The sequence below is a fragment of the Benincasa hispida genome, chromosome 12, assembly GCF_027475165.1.
Source record: "Benincasa hispida cultivar pf3 chromosome 12, pf3_genome.v1.1, whole genome shotgun sequence".
NCBI classification, from domain to species: domain Eukaryota; kingdom Viridiplantae; phylum Streptophyta; class Magnoliopsida; order Cucurbitales; family Cucurbitaceae; genus Benincasa; species Benincasa hispida.
The window spans coordinates 64,508,550-64,527,936 of record NC_143489.1 but is presented as its reverse complement, the minus strand read 5'-3'; the positions used below and the strand labels follow the sequence as shown (position 1 = coordinate 64,527,936).

Here is a 19,387-nt window from a genome sequence, read left to right as displayed (position 1 = left end):
TAGAATACCCACGTTCACATGCCTCACATGAATAACCAAAATCAGATTATTTATAACGCTTTACAATAATTGTAACATCTACAAAGTGGGTCGTATTCATAGTATCACCAGGATGATAAGGTATCCAACCTTATCCATCTACTACAGACCATATAATAATTAAAACAAAGGAAAAATTATCTTTTTGGTTCCTAGGTTTTGGGTCTAGTTTCTATTTGGTCCTTAAGTTTCAAAATATTACACATTTAGTCCCTAGGTTTTGAGTTTGGTTTCAATTTAGTCCTTAGGTTTCAAAATATTATAATTTAGCCATTGATATTTTAGTTTTGTTTTAATTTAATCCCTATGTTTCAAGATTTATACTTTTAACTTCTATTTTTCATTCAATACTCATTCGTCTTTATTATTAATGTATATTAATAGATTTAAAGGAATTAAAAGAATTATAATTAATCAAGTTTCATTATTTTTCATCACTTTTAAAGTTAAATTCAAATTTCTTCTTCGTAATTATTTTTAGTAATTAAAAGACATTAATATCAGTGATTGAAAATGAGTATTTAATGAAAAATTAAGATTAAAAATATAAAATCTTGAAACATAGGTACTAAATTGAGACAAAACTCATATCTCAAGAGTAATATTGTAACATTTTAAAACCAATAGACTAAATTGAAATAAAACTCAAAACCTAAGGACTAAATGTGTAACATTTTTAAACTTAAGAACCAAATAGAAACTAATCCAAAATCTAGGGACCAAAAAGATATTTTTTTTTCATAAAACAAATTATATAATATTTAATTATTACATGCTTAGAAAAAGCTATCATATATTTAAAATTTTAATTAAAACGACATTTCAGATGCAGTATTAATAAATTTAGAAAGAGAGAATCTGGCAAGACTTAAAGACAGAAATATTAAAAGAAAAAGAGTTGAAAGGGGGGGCGATACTCGCCAGTAGCCATTGCCGTTAGCTTCTCGAAACTCCGACGAAAATCATGGCTCTCAATTCCATCTCCTTCGTCTGGTGAGTTTCTTCCTTCCCCTTTGTAACTTTCTGTTGAATCTCACATGGAAAGACGCACAATCTGGAAGAAGAATCATGTTTAATTATTTGTCAATATCGGTGCAATTTGACTTTGAAGTTGCTCTGTTTCTCGATTCCCTCACATCTCTCCTTTTTTTCGTGTTTTCATCATCTGGGATTGTTTTTCAATTCATGATTGCTCTTTGTTTGTCGTTCTACTTGTCTTTCAATCTATCCATGAGAAAGTATTTTGATCCCCGGCTCTGTTTTTGCTATCTGTTCTTCTACTTCATTTTTCATCTTGCGATTTTTTCCTTGGAAAATTAAGTTGGAATTTCCGAGATTTATTTCTGAGAAAACAGTGAAACGAATGCAATTTCGTTACATTTCTCTTTGACTTGAAATTTCCGTAGTCCTATTCCTATGTTTAGCTTGAATTTGTTCTAATTTGGTAAGGCATTAGAAATGTTACAGGGATTGGGTTTGATTTGGTTTCACGGGCTCAGTTGAATAAACTCGGCGCTTTTTGCTTAATTAATTGATTGATTGTTCTTACTTAATGTTGAAGGGATGCAACTCCAAAATTGACTCCACCTACAACTCTTAATGATGTTCATTCGCCATCAATCTACCATCGCCATCATAACGATAAACACGGGCTCTATAATTGCTCTAGATCTAGGGTTTCCAGTTCAGTGGAATGGATGGTTAAATCAGGAAGCTGTAGGGGAGGGCATTCGGCCAGATGTTCTAATGTGATTCAAGACATTCATTGTGATGTTGATGATGAGGTTTACATGAGGAGGTCTTTGGAGATTGCAAGGAAGGCAATTGGGCATACAAGCCCTAATCCCATGGTGGGATGTGTGATTGTGAAAAATGGAGAAATTGTTGGTGAAGGCTTTCATCCTAAAGCAGGGCAGCCTCATGCTGAGGTAAACCTTTAATCCTAAATTTCTCATCACATTTTCTCTCCCCATCTTTACAGTGTTGAAGAACTGCAGTTATAAGCCTTTTGGTAAAGTTTTTTTCTTGTTAGTTTCTTGATTTTTCTAAGATGTTTGACAACTAAAGAAAAGTTAACACTTGATATTGTACTTTTACCAGATCAACGATATAATTCCTAAACTTTAGTTTATAACAATTTAGCCTATGTATTTTTCGGTTGTTGTAAAGATTCAGTCTTTACAATTTAATCTCTAACAATTTAGTACCTCTAATTCTTAAAATTTGTAATGATTGAGTCTTTGTCGTGAAAAATATCATTAAGATTTAATGAAACTTCTTGCACATAGGTTTTTTTTCCTTTTGAGATACTTACACGTGCAAATGGATCAATTAATTAGGGACCAAATGTATTTATAAATACAAAGATTAAGTCAATACATAATATAATTTAAAATTAAATTGTTACGAATTTGAAAGTATAGGATGTAAGAATTACACAAAATATCCTTAGGTTTTTATTTATTTATTTATTTTCAAAATAGGATCATATTAACATGTGTATATATATAGTTATCAAATGAAACCTTATCCATCTATTTATGATTAAAAAATGCTGCTGATTTTCTAAACAAGAGATAAAATGAATAGGTATTTGCTCTGCGAGAAGCTGGGAAGTTGGCAGAGAATGCAACGGCATATGTGACTTTAGAACCATGCAATCACTATGGTAGAACTCCGCCGTGTACTGAGGCTCTAATAAAAGCCAAAGTGAGGAGGGTGGTGGTCGGCATGGTGGATCCCAATCCAATTGTTGCTTCGAAAGGCGTTCAACGACTAAGAGATGCAGGAATTGATGTGACTGTGAGCATAGAAGAAGATTCCTGCAAAAAGCTTAATGAAGCATATATTCATCAAATCTTGACTGGGAAGCCTCTTCTCACCCTAAGGTAACTTCCATTTGAGTGTTTATCTAATAAGCATTTTGGCCAAAAAAATCACTTTACAAGTGCTTTTCATTTACCACTCTCAAATAGTATGTCTAAAAGTGATATTGAAATAGTTAGAATCATTGTCATCTTGTTCACAATCACTCACAAACGTACCTCCGATCATCGAAGTTACTTTACTCCCAAACATGTCCCATGTATTTTCTACATTTTTCATAAATACTCATAAATCACTCCTGAACATAATGAATTTGAGCTAAAAATACTTATTGCAATGGAAAAGTGCTTTTAACCATGCTGAAAACACCCATAGACATAACATCTGTTGTAAGTTTATATACTAATACAGAGGCACACCTGACTGACCACAGGTACACCCTCTCTCTAAACGGTTGCTTCCAAGACCTGATCGGGAAAGGAGTTGCAGATGCTGGTGGCTACTATTCTCAACTATTACAAGAGTATAATGCCGTTCTAATTTCTCCTCCCTCATCATCTGAGGAGTTCGAAATTCCTGCATCCAAGGAACATGGAGCCAAACAACCCCTTTGGATCATTCTAACGAATCCTGATGGTTCAATCACTGTTCCTCGCATTGCTGATGCAACTACGAAAGTAGTAATCTTAACAGACAAAGAAGTGGTCGTAGGTGAGAGCGGGATTGAAACAGTAGTTCTGGATCAATTAAATTTGGGCAACATTCTAGATTACTGCCAGAGCCAAGGACTAAACAGTGTCCTGTGGGATGTCAGAGCAAATTTGGGAGTTCATGAAGAACTAATAAAGGAGGGTATTGATCAGAAATTATTGCAAAAAGTAGTTGTGGAAGTGTTGCCACAATGGAGTGAAAGCCAGAGTGGAAGCTCTGAAACTTGGTTCAAGAGTATGGCTGAAAATCTGAAGTTGAAGAATTTGCAGCCCAAGATGTCTGGGGAGAGTGTTCTATTGGAAGGCAATCTCTAGCATTGGAAATTGAAGTTTTATGCAGCACATTCCACTCAGGTTTTTAAAATCAAGACAATGAAGGTAATACCTTGCCAAATTTTTATGATTCCCTGATTATGAGCTAAATAACTATGGTTAAGGCATTGCTTCTCTTATTTTATGAGTTGGAACCTCTTACTTCCATATTTGTGATGTAATATTAAGAAACAAATGTAAATCTAGTGTAGAACTAGTGGGCCTGTCCTGCTAACCAAAACTGTGGGGTCTTGCTCATATTGTTGTGGGGGAGAGACTAATTTTTCTAATTTCTTTTTGAGTTTTTTCAAAAAATACAATAGCCATTTTTACTGCACTGCATTTGGTAGTTTTTTAATTTAAGCAATTGCGTTTCTTATCCTATGAGCTATGACACCCTCTCGACAACAAGGGAGAGAGCAAGTCGAAAAAAATGGAGGAAAAGATCAAATATTTTTTTAGGTTAAGGGCCCGTTTGATGACGTTCTCGTTTCCTGTTTTTGTTTCTCATTTTCTTAGAAACATACTCGTTTCATAACCACCCGTTTCTTGTTTCTAAATTTTAAGAAATGTTTCTAAAAATATGGTCAAATTTGAGAAACTACGAAATGTAATTTCTCCCTTTTTGTTTCTATTTTATACTTATATCGTTCTTTTTATGTATCAAGAACCAACATTGGTTTGTTGGTAGATTTGCTCACCCAGATCTTCAATAATGATTATTTAACTAATTTCGCTAAAAATTATTATGATATATTTTTTAGTGGCCATAATACATTTGTGGTCTTTGGTTATTGAGGTTTGAAATTTTGTTTTAACAATTTAAGTTGAGATAGGTTTAAATTATGGAGTGATGAAATGTTTACCGTCATGAAATGTTTACCGTCAACACGAAAAAATTCAACTTTTATTTGTGTCAACTCAAAGAAGTTCGAACTCTCAATATTTAGTTTGCTTAGTAATATATTCTAGTAACTAGTAAGAACCATTTTGTGAAACTTCATGGACTTCTTAAATTTTCAATTTTTCGATTGACTTTTAGAATTAAAATATCAAGACAAAGAAGTAAAGGAAAATTATTTTAAATGATAAAATTGTTGAAAACATTTATAAGATATAACAAAATTTTAGAACAATCAATGATAGATATTGATAGACTTCTATCAGTGTCTATCAATATCACTAATTCACTAATAGATACTAATAGAAATCTATCAGTATTTATCTGCGTCTATCGTTGATAGTTCTAAAATTTTGCTATATTTTATAAATATTTTAATTTATTTTTCTATATTTAAAAATAATCCAAAAGTAAAGTTATTTGTTAAAAAGTTTTAGAATTAAAGTAGGCATTTCATCGAAGATGGAAATAACATCGTCTAAAAGTTATTTAAAATGTCCCTTAAAAACAGAGTTTTATAAATGTGAACTTAGGTTAAATTATACATTATACAAAATACAATTTAAATTTGGGGTTGTTATGCCTTAGACTATGAAAACTTTAGAGTTTGGTTGAGTTCGATTTTATTTTATGTTTTCAAATTCACTAAATTTAGTAAAAATGTGTTTGCCAAACAACCATTTGTGAAAACTGTTTTCAGATTTTGTGATCCAAACAGTACAATTTTTTAAAACAACATTTTTATGTTTCTTTTGTATCTAGAATTTGAATTTTAAAACTTAAAATGCATAATTATATTAAATAAAGTTAAAATATTCAGAAATGTAGTATATGTCATGTTATAATTCAATTCAGTTTTTTTTTTAAAAAATTAAATTATTTATTATTTAGTATATTATAGATTAGGTTAAATTCCAAATTCAATATCTATGGTTTTGATAAAGTTAAAAGTTGGTTTGTATGGTTTAAAATTTAGAATTTAGTTTCTATAGTTTTGATATAACTTCATATATAATCTCTATGGTTTATTAAGTCCTTTTGAATAATCCCTACCATAGAGATAATTTATGAAACTTTTATCAAATCATATGGGGTAAATTCTAATTAATCATAAGATGTAAATTCTAACTTCTTTGGAACTATAGGAACAAAAAAATTTCAATTTATCCTATAAATTATATATTATTACAAAATAATAATTTTACAATTTTTTTTTAACATAATCTATGTTCATAAATAAATTATTAATATTTTATTACCAACTAATATTTAGTGGGTAACTACAACTAGATTGCAATTGTTTAAATTAGAATATAATTTATGAATTCTACTCCGAAGCACATAACTGAAAACATGAAATATTACTCTATTTTCATTTAACGCATTGATTTTAAATTCATGTTTTTAAATTTTCTACCAAACAGATCCTCAATTCTTATGTTTGAACTTTGAAATTTACTCTCACAAAATATGACCGGAGAGTTTTCATTCAAAATAGCAAAATTCATCACATGATCAAGTCCTTGTGAGGACATGCCTTGATTAAAACAAGGGCGAAAGGGAGTGAAGAGAAAAAATAACGCATTCTCTCAAACCTAGTTATAAACACATAATTATTTATGTTTGTTTTCTTAATTATTTATATTGGTTTTATAATAAAAATGTTAAATACTTTTTCTAAACAAAATAATTATTTAAATAAATAAAACAACCATAATATTTACTTCACAAGAGCGCATCCCCAATACCACTATAACATATTGTTATTTCCTATCGATAATACAAGTTTCACGTCGGTTTTCTAAAAGAAGTTTGATTAAAATATTATTTTGGTTCCTATACTTTAAAATTCGTTTAATTTTAGTCTTTATATTTTTAATAAATATAAAATTTAGTATCTCAAAATTAATTTATATTGAAATTAGTTAAATAATCATTATAATTTTCATGCAAATATATAATACGTGAATTTGCTTTCAGAATTTATTTATAATAACAATAGTAATAGTTAACAAAAAGTTTTTAAAAATAAACAGTAAACTAGTCCATAAGAACTAAATTTAAGATTTATTGAATTATAAAAACTAAAATTGTACTATGGACTAAAATTAAATAAGTTTCAAAATAGAAACTAAGATGATATTTTTAATCAACAAAATTTAGGTTAAAAAACTATTTTGGTCCCCATATTTTGAAATTTGTTCAATTTTAGTTCATATACTTTCATTTGTCAATTTTCAGTTTTTGTATTTTCAATAATCTTAAATTTAGACCCCAAAATGTTAGTTTATTGTTAATTTTTTTAAGAACTCTTTGTTATCTATTAGCTTTCTTCTTATAAATTTTGAAGACTTATTCACATATTATATTTATTTACATGAAAATTATTATTATTATTATTATTATTATTTAACTAATTTCGATAAAAATTAACTTTGAGGAATTAAATTTAAGATTTATTGAAACTACACAAATTAAAATTGAACAATTGAGAATATAAAGATTAAAATTGAACGAATTTCAAGATATAGGGACCAAAATAATAGTTTAATAAAAAAATTTACGTCCATAAGCTATACTCGACAAACAATTTTGAAGGTAATTTGGGTATTTTGCACCTATAATATTATCGTTTGGGCATTTTTATGGAAAATTTCCAACTAATCCAAAACCCAAAAACTCCTATGTAATTAACCTCTTTTTTGAAAGCATGTTTTTTTTAAACCTTTTGAATATGCAAAATACCCACTTTGTTCTCAGTTTTAAATAAATCACTTCTCACTCGGTTTTTGGGTTTCTCCTATCTATGTTTTTTTTTATGTTAACAAAACATCACAAACCGAAAATTATCTAAATTTAAAGTTTGTAAAGTCATTTAAAAGTAATTATGCTTTAACATTTTGCTTAATTTATAAGCATGGTTCGAAAAAACACGAAAAAATGTATGAAAATAAGTGGTTTTTGTAGCTAAAACGAAGTTGTATCAATGAAAATATGACCAAAACAAAAGTATCATTCGCATAGAAAAGGTGCACGATCGTTGATATCACGTGTGTGATTGCTAACTTCGGGTGTGTGATTATTAAGTTCTCGCTTTGCAATTTTATTTATGTCATATTTCAATCTATACAATTTCAATTTAGACTTGTTTTCATGTTCTTTCCAATGATGCTTATAAAAAGAGCAAAATTTAAAAGAATATCAAATATAAATGGTCATACAACATTTAAACTTAGATAAAATTTGTTGGAAATGACTTTTTGGGGTTAGGTCCATAGGAAAAGTTAAGATAATGGGAAGTTTTATTCCACATGGATAGATTTATAATTGCCTAGAGGGTAAAAATACGAAGGTATTCTAGATTAGAATCCAAAGTGAGTTGGTGGTAAAAATATAACCCTTTCACCGTATGTGTTTTTTTTTCATACTTAATAATTTCTATCGAAAATTGGTCTCTTTCATGACGATCAACGTTCCACAATCTTCGAGATGTGAGTCAAACGCTAACTTAATTATTACTTTTTCTTGTGGAGGTGGTCGTATATATAGACTTAATTTTTTCTAAAAAAAAATGGTTATCGAGGTAGCCCAAATTACTTAATTTATTTTGCTACAGTTTCTCTTTCCCTTTTGCCCGTTCTGACCCTTTGTTCTCCTTCTCCTTCTCCTTCCTCGGAAACCCTTATTCAAGATTGGTGAACGATAATTGGAGGTTTCGTCTTTCATGGAGGAAACCAAAGCATCACAGTCTGCACCAATCCAAGCGCCAGTTCCTCCAAGCACAGCTCCATCTCAGACATTGCCTCCTCTTCCTCCAAAACTCAAGAAGAGGCCACTTGACAGAAATGCTTATATCCAATATACAAAGATGCGCGCTGTTATTAGAGATCTTCGTCCTCATTTTCTCGAGGTATCAACCCAGTCAATTCCCATTTCATGGTTATTCTGTCATAATTTCTGGTAGTTTTTAACGATTTCTCAAACATCTGTTTCTGGGTTTTCTTTGCATCTGGTTAAAATTAAAATGGTGATTTAGTAGCTTCAAATTGAGAGGAAATTCTGTTTAGGGAAAGTTTGGTTTTGCTTATTTAGTATGATTTCTCCATGTTAGGACGAGTTTCACTTTGTTAGTGTATTTGAGACTTTTCCTGTGGTTTTTCTTCTCTCTCTTGAAGGTTTTGAAGACCCCCGACTTTCGTAATTGCAAGGCAGCTAATGAAATTCGAGAAAGTAAGTGCATTGTGATTTGCCTTTGTGTCTTTTTTCCGTTAACGTTGGAAGTGTTCTCATTACGTCCCAACACTCTGACTCAATGGAGCATTTTTACATTTTTTTTTTTTTTATTGTTCGACATGTATGTAGCTTGGGGAGCTAGTTTGAAACTATCTTACTAACCAATTGGAACTATCTTCTTGTTTCCTGTTCCTAACTTGTTTTCTCATCGGTTATCTATTAATGTTTCTGTATCATTGTTGCTTCTCTAAGATGTTTAGATTTAGCTCAAGAGCAGATAACAAAAATTAGGATCCAAAAAGTAACAAAATCAAGTTAGTCTTCTTTGAAAATTCTCTTGGACAACTATCGAGGAAGGTGCCCAAAAAGCCTAAGTTTGTTCCAAAGACTCTAGAAAGAATTCTATTGTTGTGCATTTCAGGTAAGAACTAGACGATATATTTTTTTTTTCACCAGTTGACGTGAGGCTGATGATCCTTTTCAAGATTTTTCCTTTTCCCATGCGGCACTAAGGTTCTATCTATCTTAGTGAGCCTTCCATCAACTAAAGTTGAAGAGAATAAAGGGGTGTAAGTTCACCCTAAACATAGACAATTAGAACACTCACCTTTTTGGGGGCAAACCTTTTAAAAGAAAAATCACTAATAAGCCAAAGAATATAAAAGTTGTACACTCACCATAGGATCCCTTGTACATTCCCATGGTTGGCCTTGAGAGTTCAAGAGGGGAACTCTCGTTTATTAATGTTTTGACAATTTCTAGGTGGCACATTCATCCTCCCATTTGCTATCTTTCTCAGAAGCCTCCACATGTTTCATGTATAATTGGAAATCAGTTATTTTATTCTCCCCCCAAAACTACATGTAACTTCTCGAATGACAACTCCCATGCCTCCACAATTCCTCATTCATGCTCACCATTTGTTGTGTATGCGGTGAAGGTTTCTGCGTGCTACTTGTCTTGAGATCTTGTTCTTGCTTATACACGATACTTGTCTCATGTCTTTAGGTATGTGGTGTTTGTGGCTATCTTTTGATCTGCTTCATTTTCCTTTTGTTATCTATATAAGAATCCAAATGTCTTTTCAAAATTGCGCAAGATCCTTTGACATTGGTTGATGGAGCTTCACTTAATTGATGTACCTTTCGTGGATGGGGGATGAGAGCCAACTCTTTTGGTGTCTTCTGTTGCTTACACCTTTTACACACACCATTTTTTTTGTTGTTTCTTTTTTGGGTGGGGGGATAAAAAACCACAATTTCATTAGATAAATGAAAGAATATAAACAGGCATAAGAAAAATCAAGCCTGACAAAATGGAGAGGGATCCTGCATTAGCTACATAGACGGACACCAATCCAAAAGAATGTCTTTGTGCAGCCCTTCCAATCCACACCTTTATTGTTTTGTGTGGCCCTACCTGCCTCACATTCTCAATGTGTGCACTTGTCCTTGTGTGAGTGCAAGTGATCTACACACTCCATGCACCTATCATGTGCATGTCTCTTGTACATGCAACCTCCTTATGACTCCCTTACCTTGAGTTTACGCATGTGTTGCCAATGTTAAAAATACACATGCCAATGTTAAAAATAGAGAATAGGGAAGAGAAGAACAATAGGATTACGTGAAAACCCTAGTGCAGGGAGAAAAACCACGATATAAAGTCTTTTCTTATTTGTTTTTAAAACTGATACACTAAATACACAGGGACTCACTGTATAAATAGACAGTAGGAAACCCTAGGGGTCTTACACAATTACATAAATGCCCCTAGGTTAAAAACCCTATTTCCAACATTCCCCCTCAAGTTGGTGCATAGATATCAACAAGTCCCAACTTGCTTACACAATAATTAAAATTCTGTCTCAATAACCTTTTTGTAAGTACATCATCAACTTGTTGATTCGGAGGAATATAAGGGATGCATATGTTTCCACTGTCCAACCTCTCCTTAATGTAGTGTCTGTCTATCTCCACGTGTTTAGTTCTGTTATATTGAACTGGGTTGTTTGCAATATCGATGGCAACTTTATTATCACAAAATAATTTCATTAGAAGCTCATTATTTTGCTGGAGATCTGATAATACTTTCTTCAACCAGATTTCTTCACAAATTCCTAGACTTATGGCCCGATACTCTGCCTCAGCACTACTTCTGGCAACAACTCCTTGTTTTTTACTTCTCCAGGTGACTAGATTTCCCCAGACAAACGTACAATATCCAGACATAGATCTTATATCAACAACAGATCCTGCCCAGTCAGAATCAGTGTAAGCTTCAACAAATCGTTTATCAGTTTTCCTGAACATTAGGCCTTTACCAGGAGTTTCTTTCAGATACCGAAGAATACGTTCAACTGCTATCATATGATCCTCACAAGGAGCTTGCATGAACTGACTCACAACACTTATTGCATAAGAAATATCTGGTCTTGTGTGAGACAAGTATATCAACTTCCCAACTAACCGCTGATACCTTTCTTTATTAAGAGGAATTCCATCATTCTTATCACCGATTTTCGCATTGTATTCTACTTCAGTGTATATTTTCGTTGAGAAACTGATATATCCTCTTTTGAGCGAGCCACTTCCATTCCCAAAAAGTATCTTAGCTTCCCGAGGTTTTTAATTTCAAACTCTCTAGCCATCTCTGTTTTTAGTCTTGTGACTTCTACATCATTATCCCCAGATAAAACAATGTCATCAACATAGACAATAAGAACAACTATTTTCCCTGATGTTGATCTTCTTATAAAAAGAGTGTGATCGGAATGTCCTTGAACATATCCCTATACTTTCACAAATGTCGTGAACCTGTCAAACTAGGCCCTTGGAGACTACTTCAATCCGTATAGTGATTTCCTCAATCTACACACTTTATTTTTAAATTGACTCTCGAACCCGGGAGGGGGACTCATATAGACTTCCTCCTCAAGTTCCCCGTTCAAAAACACATTTTTAACATCAAGCTGGTGTAGGGGCCAATCTTTATTCACAGCTACTGACAGAAGCACTCGGATCGTGTTAAGTTTAGCCACAGGTGAAAACATCTCAGAATAATCCACTCCATATGTTTGGGTGAAGCCTCTTGCAACAAGTCTAGCCTTGTATCGGTCAATCGTCCCATCTGACTTGTACTTTATAGTAAACACCCATTTACATCCTACTGTTTTGTGCCCTTCAGGCAGAGTCACCGGTTCCCAGGTTTTATTCTTTTCCAGAGCCCTTATTTCTTCCATAACAGCAGACCGCCATTCTGGTTTTTTTATTGCAACACTTATGTTATCTGGAACCACCTCAGTGTCCAAGCTAGTAGTAAAAGCCTTGAAATCGGATGTCAGATTACTATATGTCATGTAATTATGCATAGGATATTTAGTACATGAACGGGTACCTTTCCTCAGGGCTATAGGAAGATCAAGTGACGCATCACGTTCTTTCACCTCTTCAGGCTTCTCACCATGATTTACTATCTGTGTATCAGAAACTTCAGTAGTATCTTCCACATCATCATTAGCACGGACCATTTCATCCTCTGTAGCTTCAATCATTTCATCCTCTACAGTTTCCCTTTCTATCACTCTCTTAGTATCACTGCTCCCTTCCCCCTTGTCATGCCTACCTTCATCAATCTCCATACATAAATCAACATCATTAGGAATGTACGTACTTGGACCTGATGACAGGTCTGACTCCTGCACTGGAGCCGGAAACTCTGGTTCAACAGGTGACATTGCTTCCTTCCTGAGATTCTTCCTGTAGTACGTTTTCCAAGGAACTTGATTGGTAGGAAGAACCAGACTATCATGCTCAGGACTAGGTTTAGACAAGGTTTGAATGGGTGCTGACTTTAAAGGAATAGCATAAGATGACCGGTTAGTCTCTTCATTTATGTTCTCCCCTAAAGATGACTAACAGGGAAGAACGACTGATCCTCGAGAAAGGTGACATCCATTGAGACATAGTATTTTCGAGATGACGGGTGATAGCACTTATATCCACGTTGATGGAGTGGATATCCAACAAAGACACACTTCTGAGCACGAGGAGTAAATTTCGTGCGGTTTGGACCATGGGAGTGAACAAAAGCAACACAACCAAAAACTCGAAGAGAAACATCAGAAATCAACCGAGTAGTAGGAAAAGACTCTTTAAGCAATTCTAAAGGGGTATGAAGATTAAGAATACGAGAGAGCATCCGATTAATGAGGTGAGCAGCAGTAAGAACTGCATCTCCCCAGAGGTATGACGGAAGGGTGGCGATTTTTACGCTCCCATAAGAGATCAGACTACTTCAACCAGATGCTGATTTTTACGCTCAGCTACTCCATTTTGTTGTGAAGTGTAAGCACATGAGCTCTGGTGAACAATACCTTTAGAGTCGAGACATTCTCTAAAAGAGGCATTAAAGAATTCTTGTCCATTATCACTTCTTAAAATCCCAATCTTTGTTTTAAATTGAGTTTCAACAGTTGTGTAAAACTATTGGAAAACAGAGGACCCTTCAAATTTATCAGTGAGCAGGAAAACCCAGGTGAGACGGGTGTGATCATCTATAAACGTGACAAACCACCGTTTTCTCGTGGAAGTAGTAACCGGTGAGGGACCCCATACATCACTATGAACAAGAGAAAAAGGACTCGAGGGTTTATAAGGCTGAGAATGGAAAGAAACACGATGTTGCTTGGCATGAATACAAACATCACAATTAAAAGAAGAAGTACTAGCATTACGAAATAAATGAGAAAATAAATATTTCATATATTGAAAATTCGGATGTCCTAAGCGAAAATGCCATAACATAACATCATTTTACGTGGAAACTCAACTATTGATGGAAGAAATCGGGCGCTGGCGTATTGCCATTCATGGCACACGACCTGAAAACCCTAGACTTCTCGTATTGCCATTCATGGCACACGACTGAACGTGAAAACCCTAGACTTCTCGAAGTGAAGGAATCGGGCGCTGGCCCAAGATCCGACTACGAACCCCATCAAACTTTGGATTTAATCCAGCCAAAAACACATAAACACGATCTGCTTCCTCAATCTTCAAATATTGGGCCCCATCCTGTGGGCAATTCCAGACAATTTCTCTACACAAGTCCATTTCCTGCCACAACATCAACAGTTTGTTAAAATAAGAGGTAATATCCATAGATCGTTGTTTGGATTTATGAACCTGTTTATAGAGTGTATATAGCCGAGAGGCATTTTGTCGTTTAGAATATAGATCTTCCGCCGCCTCCTAGATATCCTTGGCTGTGGCAGCATATAATAGCGGTCTTCCTATCTAGGGTTCCATACTGTTCACCAAGACAGACCGTAGCAACGAATCTTCTCCTTTCCAAATTCGTTCTTGTGGATCACCTGGGGCCGGCTTTGGAATTTCCCCTGTCAAAATACTTGTGACGCCCTTCCAAGGCCATTCGGATCGATTGAGACCAAGAGAAATAGTTTTGGCCATTTAATTTTTCTCCGACGATAAATCCTGCAGAATTACCCATCGAACCAGATAAGTAGGAAACGTTAGGCACTATAGGTAATGAGTTTATCGGATTTTCTGAATAAACCGATTGAGGATTTGCACCGAACATCGTATCCAAATCAGAAATCTGCTATTGCAGGTAAGCCAACCGTTGTCTCACATCGTCTGGGTAACGAGCTGAACCACAATTGATTGGAACAGGTGCTGGTTGCTCGGGCTGCTCGAGACCTCGGCGGTTGGATGTGAAAAAACCATCGGGTCGGCTGTCGAAGGAAACCAGATCACCGGGTCGGGCTGGATGGGCTGAAAGTGGATTGGCAAGCGCAAAAAACTGGACAGATGAGCTTTCGGGTCGGGCCAGCCGTGGGTCGGATTGCGGGTTGGAATTAAAAACTGCGTTCTCGGGTCAGGATAGCCTTGGGCCGGACCGGTTCGGGTCGGAATTAAAATCAAAATACCGGGTCTGGTTGGTTTGCCTTGGTTCAACCCGAACCGGTCCGGTTTGCTCCAGACTGGTACTAACCCTAATCAGATCATCACTCCTCTGCTCCTCGCCTCCGACGCTGCTCACTCTGCCCTGATAGCTCCGATCGACGGTCAACATCTCCTCGCGGCCAGCTTGTTCTTCACGTCCGAGACCGTCGACTCTGCCATGACTGCCACCAACCCTGCCATGATCGTGATAGCTCCGATCGTGAATCGTTGGTTCCTCACGGCCGGCTCCTGCTTCGATTGGATTCTGACTGGTTCCGGAATAGTGATACCCGATTGGCTGAGGGCGATTTTTCAAGGATTGTACCTGAACGACAGATATTAATTCCGGTAGGGCATCTTGAAAACATTCCTTTACCGCTGCTCGAATTGCCGTTCTCATGTCAAAACTTGAAGACCCATCAACAGAGGAGGATTGGGGTTGATTCTCTTCCATAACGGCTAGGTTTTCGTCACCGCGCTCTGATACCATGTTAAAAATAAAGAATAGAGAAGAGAAGAACAACAGGATTACGTGGAAACTCTAGTGCAGGGAGAAAAACCACGATATAAAGTCTTTTCTTATTTGTTTTTAAAACTGATACACTAAATACACAGGGACTCACTGTATAAATAGACAGTAAAAAACTCTAGGGGTCTTACACAATTACATAAATGCCCCTAGGTTAAAAACCCTATTTCCAACCGCCGACATATGTGGTTCCCACTCTTTGTGGTTGAGGGCATGCTTGCAACTTATAAGTCTTTGTGCCTCTATCCTTTGGTGATCTCCCATGCATTGCCCCTTTCTGTATGTTGCCTATATGCATGAATCCCCTTTGGTGTGAAGGGCTTGGGATAAAGGTACTGTGTGCCCTTTGATTTTGTGTTCTCTCCATGGGCCTTGTCTCTTTCTTGGATCGATTCAATCCCTCTATCTCTTGGCTCTTTAAGATCTTGAGCTCCTAGGGTCTAACAAGGAGTTGGAACTTATCAATGAGAGGAACCTCTGTGGAGAGTAAGATCAATGAATAGCCACAAAGCCCACACACCTGAAGGCATGGGACAAGTGGCATGTGTGGACCAAGCAAGAACAAGATGTGTGACAAGTGACACATACCTCTAGCAGTAGGTACTCCTTACATGATAAATGGTGAACACGGATCTGACACAGTGCAAACTGAAAATAGTTCTTTGAGTAGTGGACAGTTGCTTGCAATTTTCAGAGGAGAACAACTGAATTTCAACGTGTGGGTGGGTAATTTTGTGTCATTAAGAACAATCTTGTGGAATGTACAAGGGGTCCTTTGATGTGTGTACAACCTTTGTATTCTTTTGCTTTGGAGCGACTGAAGTAAAATAAGGGTTTACCACAATAATGTTCTAACTTCTAACGGTCTACAAAGAGGGTCTTACACATCATTTTTTCTCTTCCCCTATAGCCTTTGTGGTTGGTAGGCTGACTAAGATAGAATCTTATCTTGGAATGAGATAGACTTTTGGTGGGATTATCAAACCTCATGTTCTCCTTTCTCTTCCGCATTGGTTGAAACTTTTGATAGGCAAGGTACTCTCTTGCAACTGCTCCTTGAAGTTCATTTCCTCTCAAATCCCCCCAGCCTACTCTGTTTAAAACCACTTTACTATCAAAATTCCTTAAGTAATGACTAATGCCTCTATATTCTAAAATCTGCCTACTAATGTTGATAATTACCCTGATCCCTAACACACTTTGTCGTCAGGGTTTGGTTGATCAACTGGTTCGACCATAACAAATTCAAATTCATGGTTTGAGCATCAAATTGCTTGACCAAATGAGAAGTAAATGCAAAATATTCTCGAGATCCAAACACATTGGCCAATGAAAAATCCCAAGGGCCAGCCTATTGATTTCCATTTGTTTTCTCATCAATTTTCTTGAATTGCTCAACTCATCCAACCGATCTGTCCAATTCCTCTCAGCATTGATATTGTCACTCTTCTTACCCAAAATTTAGCTTCAGCTCTTGGCTTTGGACATGGAAATCAAGGAAAAACAACGACATTTAGATATTCCAACACACTTGACTTGGAAAGCCTTAGAATACATGGTAGAATTCATGATCAAGTTTTCCTTGATTAGCTCCTAAAATCTGCTACCATCATTGCTGTTGCATTTCATCCTTTCTGCTGCCACCTCTATGAAATCAAATCCCAAATTTGGGAAGAGATTTTGTCACATGGGTTTAAAGAGGAGGAAAATTATTTTTTAATTATCATACCCATTACTGGACCCACATGCCTTCACGAATCAGACTATTATTTTTTAGTTGGGCCTTGATACCACCCTAGACTGAACATTTTATGAGTGATGAAACCTGAAACTCCGCTCCCTTGAGCAGTAATTCACACAAGCAATTAGATCCTTGAGGTGTATGCCCAACCGCCAAGCCTACTTCCTGAGATTCTTCCCAGCCATGATGTTCATAACACTGCAGGTACTTCAATCACGCACCGTAGCTTTGTTCCCTCCAAAACTTGGTTTTGGAAAGTTCCTTTGTGGCTTTATCATTCTCCCTTTTCTTCAACCATTTTGCTTTTATTTTGCTTCTTGATGCCTCCAGGATTCTAACTCTGAGCAAATGATCTTTTCTCCAAAACCTACCTCCTCCCAAGTCCCAACCCCTTCCCTTCCCTTCCCCCCATCCTATTCTGCTTTATAACTACTTCACTAACATACTCCTTAGTTAACGACCAATATCCCCAAGTATCCTAATAATGTTCCTAACTATTTCATATCCAATATGTGATGATTGTAAAAGGGAGGAGCCGTGATGAGATCACTGTAGTGTGTAGGGAGATTTGGTAGAGAATAGATCAAATTTGTCCTTGCTCGTGCGCCCAAGTAGAGGTCATTGATAATCTCCACTAAATTTAGCCAGCCATGTGCACTACTATTAGGATTCTGTTTGAAGTAGTGAGGCCCACGGAGGAAGATGCAGCACTGGCTGACGAAAGTACATTTCTTTCCTGAAAGAGAACTGGAAGAGAGAGCTTCTTTTGTTCATGGACTCATCCAACCAGAAATTCTTCAAAACATAGGATCGGGTATTTGGGAGTATTAGGGGAGTAGGGGTCTAATTTATTAGTAATTAGATAAGTAGTTTTTTAGGGAAGTTTGGTTATAAATACAGGGGAAAATGGTAGTCACATGAAGTTACTACAAGTCCAATAATTGTGGAATGCGTGATCTGAATCTAGACAATGACTGTAATTTAAGTTTCAAGGAAATGTTCATATCAAATAAAAGATTCAAGGAAATATGGCTGAACACCTGAAACTTGCAGGAATAAAGGTTCTACAGGACATGTATATATTGATGATGGCAACAACTTCAGAAACTCTTTACATCGAGAAGACTAGTAATGTGCTCGATGGTCAGTCCTCGTCAGTTGATAATCAAGATCGACGGTCCCGAGAACAACACCATGATGGTAAACTGGGGGACAAGTCATCTACAAAATCATATGAAAGTAATAACCCTTCAAGTTATGCCACAGAAAAGCAGCGGGCGAATGATGGCCAGATATCTGGATCATATATTGTTGGTGGATCAGCATTTGGCTGGAATTTCATCGCCTTCACAGGTACCGAGCCGGTATACTATGGAATTACGAAGGAAGTATTTCGAGAAAAAAATCCAATTGTTTCATCAGAATCGTGATTTTGGAAAGTAACATGCTTGGGAATTGTTCTATGTTATCATGACTTAAGATGAGCATTCAATAGATGAAATAGCTTCTATTTAGAATGTGAAATTGTGAATGTATAATGTAGAAGTTCAATTATGAAAGATATTATTAACACTGATCTTCCTTTATCTAATACCTTTGATGATCAACATCTGGAAATAGGGTCTTTGTTGAATCAATTTCTGAGTTTTCTAATTTTCATTGTCTAGAAAATTGTTGCCTGCACTTATATGAGCTATAATATATATAGGCATCTAAATTTAATAGTTTAAATGATTAAATTGCCGATTTGGCCCCTATAAGTATTAATTTATCCTTTATGATTTGGACTTAATTTCAATTTGGTTAAATCTTTTAAATGTCCTTTTTAGTTTTTATCATATTCACTACGTGAAACGTTTTTTTTTTAATTTATGTGATAAAAAACTAATGTTTAGGGGTGAGTTTAACACTAGGTATTTATTTCAAAATATTAATGGTAATAATTAAAATAGTGTTTTAAGAAAAGATTAAGGAGTAAAATACAACATTTACAAGTGTGAAAGTCCAAAATAAAATATTTGATAAGTTGGAATTTCAAAAAAACAGATAACAAAAAAATAAACCTGATCGAAACTCAGAGCAACGTCTACTTCAATGTTTGAAATTGAATCCTTAATTTGTTAATATGTC

At 35.3% G+C, this 19,387-nt stretch overlaps 2 protein-coding genes across 2 annotated transcripts; both read left to right on the top strand.

The window, feature by feature from the left end:
- Nucleotides 1-858: 858 nt before the first annotated feature.
- Nucleotides 859-4,224, top strand: LOC120068590 (Cytidine/deoxycytidylate deaminase family protein). The gene is made up of 4 exons (XM_039020408.2): nucleotides 859-1,032; nucleotides 1,601-1,967; nucleotides 2,629-2,927; nucleotides 3,299-4,224. Exons 1-4 carry the CDS (start codon nucleotides 1,004-1,006, stop codon nucleotides 3,888-3,890), a joined length of 1,287 nt encoding a protein of 428 aa, XP_038876336.1. The 5' UTR covers nucleotides 859-1,003; the 3' UTR covers nucleotides 3,891-4,224.
- A 4,099-nt stretch (nucleotides 4,225-8,323) lies between these two features.
- On the top strand, nucleotides 8,324-18,894 carry LOC120067276 (uncharacterized). Its single transcript, XM_039018810.2, has 3 exons — nucleotides 8,324-8,698; nucleotides 8,964-9,018; nucleotides 18,311-18,894. Exons 1-3 carry the CDS (start codon nucleotides 8,513-8,515, stop codon nucleotides 18,685-18,687), a joined length of 618 nt encoding a protein of 205 aa, XP_038874738.1. The 5' UTR covers nucleotides 8,324-8,512; the 3' UTR covers nucleotides 18,688-18,894.
- Nucleotides 18,895-19,387: the final 493 nt, after the last annotated feature.